Consider the following 5,664-nt stretch of genomic DNA (forward strand, 5'->3'; position numbering starts at 1 on the left):
AAAATGGGTACAGGATATTTAATTCAGTTATTTAATTATATTACGTGCAAAAATACAAATTTTGAGATTTATGCGATATTGCTTGTGGTCACTTTACTATCATGCTTAAGTCCGGTCCCCAGTATCGGCCCGGTCACCAGTTACCGGTCAGTTCAGTTGTTTCACCCAGTACTGTGGCAGTAGTCTGATCAGACGTAAATCCGATCCCCAGTATCGGTCCGGTCACCAGTATCGGTCAGCTCAGTTCAGTTCAGTTCAGGGACCACTTGCGTAGACCATAATCTCACAGAAAATTATTATATGCTATTTCAGTACAGGGCTCCAAGGAGCAAACAGTTTCACTATGATTTTCAGTTCAGCTATGCACGTATTATAATTAATCATGACACGACATTTTACGATATGCCTCATGACATGAAATTTTACTCCCATGCAATTTTACTATATTTACTCGTTATTTACGATATATGCATGTTGAGTCTTTAGACTCACTAGACTTGATTGTTGTAGGTACTGATGATGTCGGGATCGAGGGCGGGGACCAGTGAGCTAGCTCGAGTCGGCAGTAGTGGCACCCGAGGACCTCAGTTTCAGCACTTGCCATTTTGATGCTCAAATATTTTATTAGTTATTGAATACTTTAACTTGTTATTTTGGCAAGTAATAATTTCTTCCGCTGCTGTTTTGAACGTTAAATATTTTATCAGTTTTTGGTATGAATGAGGCACTCCATTTATTTTAAAAGAAAAATTTTAAATTTTCCGCAAATTTTCAAGTAAGGATTTTTAGGCCTCTACAGCCACAGCTTAACTAGCTAGGTTTGGGGCGCAACCAGGGCTCGTGTTGGTCGTGTCTTGGGCTTAAGAAGAGTCCTAGCTCTTGGACACAAGACGAGGGAGAGCTCCGCAGGGGTAGGGCTCTTCCCATGTTGGCACAGGCGCGCGAAGGGTCGGTGCTGGTTCAGGTTGGCAGCAAAGGGTTAGAACAGGTTCCAGTGAGGGTCAGGAGTGTGGGGGCTTGGGTGGTGGCTTGGACGAGGAGTCCTAGTTGCGTTAGGTGTCCTAGGCGCATGGATGGAGGAACTCACGCATGCTCTTGTTCTTGCAGGATGCTGTAGCGAGGGCTAGGGGCTGGTTCAAGGGGTTAGGACTAGTCAGTAGGGTCCTAGGGAGGTCTTGTCAGGGGTTGGCTCAAGGTTGCTCGGGCATGGCTCGAGGATAATGGGTAGGGTTCGATTTTATGGAGTTAATTGGCTAAATGGTCGAACCATGGTCCACGGGGGTCGATTCATGGTTCACGAGGGTATTTTAGGAATAAAAAGTCTATGTTAAAAATTTGGAAATTTAACAATAAAGTTTGAATTAATTCGGGATTAAAACGCTCAACGAATTAATAATTATGAAGTTAAATCTAAAGCCATGAATTTAAGCTAAATAAAAACTAAGAAATTTAATTTAAGCTTGAATAATTATTTGGGATGGTCTAGAGTCAACGAAAGTAAGAAAAAGTCGAAATCGAGAAATTTTATGTCAAGGGGTAAAACGATAATTTTACTAAAAATAGTAAATGTCCTGGCAGTGTCCTAAATGCTGTAAAATATGATAATAGGCTTATCTTAAATGTTTATGGAATTTCATGATGAAACGTTTATACTAAAAGATATGTTGCATGCTTGGTTTAAAAGAAAAATGATTTATGCATGCTTAAATTTTTATAAGTGATGAAAATACGAAAAGTTGAAGGAGGAGAAGTAATTGTGACTAATACGATAATACGATGATACAATGATTATGATGATATGATGATATGTAAAGCCAATGCTCAGTTGACGGATGAGAGTATCGCTGATGTCCACGCCGCCCAGTACTGTAGTTACACGTAGATGGATCCATCGATCTTCAGCTAATACGAAAGTCACAATTAACGATCTGAATTCAACGAAAAGGAAAACTTATACGTACATGATGAAAAAAAAATGTTTACGATGAAAGAAAAATGTTTAAGCGCATGCTTGTTCATGAAATGTTATTTTAAGTAAAAGTATTGTCACTGTTGTTTGTGAATGTATATGTATTAATTGTTATTATGGTTATGGTTTGCTGAGTCAATAGACTCACTAGGTGTGATCGATGCAGGTGAGCATGATGTTGATGTTGTTGATGGACTTGAATGTTGATCTTGCTGGACTGAAGGTGCACACAACCCGAGGACCGGCACTAGTTTTCCGCATTTACGTTTAAGTTTACGGTAAAATTTTTTAATGATTTTGAGTGGTTTTGAGAGGATGTTAGAGTTAGTTTGATTTTGAAATATTGTTGAGTTAGGTTTTGTAAACGATTGACAATTTCATGTTTTGAATTCTTTCATTTGAATTTTTAAATATATTTGGTTGTTTTATTTTTTAATGGTGCAAGGTTATTATAATAAAATATATATATGTGTAGTTATTTTCGGATGGTTATTTAGAAATTTTTTTTAGTACTTTTTAAGAAAAACGAGTAGTGGACGTTTCATATTAAATATTTTGTAAAGCATTTAAAATATATTCAAGTTGAATAAGTAAAATATTTTGGTTGAAGCATCTTATCAAAAACTTGGTATGCAATATTTTGGTATTTGAAGAAGACATAAAATTCTTCAATAATACATCTTTAAAACTATGAAAATGATAAGTAAATGCAACAAATAAATAGACACGAATTTGTTAATGGATGTTCGAAAACTTCAAATGCTCCTACGTCACCTCACCCCTTCTTCCCCTTGAGAAGGATCCACTAGAAGACTTTGATTTATACAACACTTTGTACAAACCCATTTCAACTTAAGACTTATCTTTTGCCTAATTGAAACTCTTAGCACTCAAGATTGCAGGCAGCACTTCACAATTAGCATATTTTTAATATCTCATATGCAAAGACTACATACACAAGTTTATTGTCTTTGTGCAAGACTCACTCAACTAATATTTGAAGTCCAACTCTCTTGTATATGTGTGAGTGATTGGGTGTGAGGAATTTATCCTTTACAGTGTACATCTCAAATGTATATTCACACAAGGGCTTGTACTCTCAACTAACTGATTTCTTCATGCTAACTGTCCGTGCTTTGAATCCTCTTTTAAAGCTCTTGTTTGATCTTCAAGATGTTTTATTTTTAGGCCCCAACAATGATATATACGTTAGATATAGGAATATGGCCGTTTGGAAAGTTTCTGTAGTGTTTCTGAAATTGCAACGATCAAATTCGCCTTGCTGAACATTTTTCCGAGTGGTCAACTGGTCAACTATGGTCAACTCAGCTGGTCGTTCAATTCAACTGGTCGTTCAGTTCCGTTGGTCAGCTGCTGGTGCAGTTTGATTCAGTTGGTCAGCAGCTGGTTCAGTTCAGTTAAGTTGGTCAGTTGAAATCAGCCTAGATGATTTCAGTTTGTGCAAAACCAGTAGTTTCATCTTCATTTATCAGCATCTTAAGCTTCGATTCAGACTTTGACTTTTGAAGATGATTTATAGATCATCATCTTATATTTCCAAAACATACTGAATTGATTCATTCCAATAAACGAACTGAGAGATATGACCAAAATACCCCAACTGGTCAAACCCAACTGATTGTTGTTTTCGTGCCATTAGCTTGGTAATTCAGTGATCAGTTAGACCTTGATAACATCCGATTTTGCCCAACTTACGTGAAATACGACCTGTTCCAAATTGCGTTTTCTAATGAGTTAATTTTACGGATTATCATTTGAATCATCCGGCTGATAGATACTATCAAAACACCAAAGATTGCTAGAATTCAATTTGGCTAAATTCAATTTCAGTTTGCTTCTTGTGTTTGCAAATTCACACATGAGTAAATATGCTAGAAATACTGAAACGTACCGTACTTTTCTACTTAAAATTTGCGGAAGACTTAAAAATTTTCTTAAATAAAAAGTGAACATAAAAAAATTCGATAAAAGAAGTAATACTGTACGTCTCTCAAGTTGTTGCAACAAAAGATTTGAAATTTAAAGTTTGACATAAGAAATAAATGTTTTCATAAAACTTAAAACACGGCGGTCCTCGGGTTTAGCCTCCCGCTCAGTCCAAGCCTGCTCCTTGGTCCCCACCTCCAGCCTCCTTATAAACATCCTCACCTGCATCGATCAAGTCTAGTGAGTCTAAAGACTCAACACGTATAAACTGGAAGTAACGAATAATACGTAATAAAACCACATGCAACTTCAAAATAGAGATTACATACTTAAAACTTGAACCTGCATATCAAAAGCTTGAACATATGTACATACATACATAGACGTGCCATCAACATAAAACTTTTCTTAAACATGCTTGCATACTTGAACATACTAGAACATACATAACTTAATCATTTTGCGTAGAGGCATGTTTCAAAGCAAGTGACCTATAACATAACCGCCTGATCAGACTAACCACTGTACTGGGATGACAGAGACGTATCCACTGCAACATACATGAGATCCCCGTTCATAATTTAACGGGCTGATTGGTCCACGTTCATAATTTAACGCTTTCCAATCTCGATCTAAACCCGTTCATAATTTAACGGGCGGATTGGTCCCCGTTCATAATTTAACGCTTTCCAATCCTAAACATAATTTGGTCACAAGACAATTAGCATACCTCAAAAACTTGAAAATATTTTCTTTGCACGTCGAACATACTTACTTGGCGTTGAGGGATTCGTTGGACTTCGACTGGGGCCTCTGCTGCACATACTAACATGAAATTGCATACTTAACTTGCATAGCTTAGACGTAATTGTCATGCTTACTCTCAATCTCAACATTCTAAAATTTCCCATGACTCGACCTTGATAATCCTTGCACTAAACCATGACATCTGTAGAGGCCTAAAAATCCTTACTTGAAAATTTGCGGAAAATTTAAAATTTTTCTTTTAAAATAAATGGAGTGCCTCATTCATACCAAAAACTGATAAAATATTTAACGTTCAAAACAGCAGCGGAAGAAATTATTACTTGCCAAAATAACAAGTTAAAGTATTCAATAACTAATAAAATATTTGAGCATCAAAATGGCAAGTGCTGAAACTGAGGTCCTCGGGTGCCACTACTGCCGACTCGAGCTAGCTCACTGGTCCCCGCCCTCGATCCCGACATCATCATTACCTACAACAATCAAGTCTAGTGAGTCTAAAGACTCAACATGCATATATCGTAAATAACGAGTAAATATAGTAAAATTGCATGGGAGTAAAATTTCATGTCATGAGGCATATCGTAAAATGTCGTGTCATGATTAATTATAATACGTGCATAGCTGAACTGAAAATCATAGTGAAACTGTTTGCTCCTTGGAGCCCTGTACTGAAATAGCATATAATAATTTTCTGTGAGATTATGGTCTACGCAAGTGGTCCCTGAACTGAACTGAACTGAGCTGACCGATACTGGTGACCGGACCGATACTGGGGATCGGATTTACGTCTGATCAGACTACTGCCACAGTACTGGGTGAAACAACTGAACTGACCGGTAACTGGTGACCGGGCCGATACTGGGGACCGGACTTAAGCATGATAGTAAAGTGACCACAAGCAATATCGCATAAATCTCAAAATTTGTATTTTTGCACGTAATATAATTAAATAACTGAATTAAATATCCTGTACCCATTTT

The 5,664-nt window shown here is 37.1% G+C and overlaps 1 protein-coding gene across 1 annotated transcript in view; it reads right to left on the reverse strand.

The window, feature by feature from the left end:
* Positions 1-5,664, reverse strand: part of LOC140983631 (uncharacterized) — a 56,210-nt gene that overhangs the window by 45,013 nt on the left and 5,533 nt on the right. Inside the window, exon 2 of the mRNA XM_073450754.1 lies at positions 5,078-5,154. Coding sequence (XP_073306855.1) covers positions 5,117-5,154 — 38 coding nt within the window. The 3' untranslated portion in view covers positions 5,078-5,116. The remainder of the gene's footprint in view (positions 1-5,077; positions 5,155-5,664) is intronic.

The sequence above is a fragment of the Primulina huaijiensis genome, chromosome 8 (genome assembly GCF_012295235.1).
Source record: "Primulina huaijiensis isolate GDHJ02 chromosome 8, ASM1229523v2, whole genome shotgun sequence".
In the NCBI taxonomy this organism is placed as follows: Eukaryota; Viridiplantae; Streptophyta; class Magnoliopsida; order Lamiales; family Gesneriaceae; genus Primulina; species Primulina huaijiensis.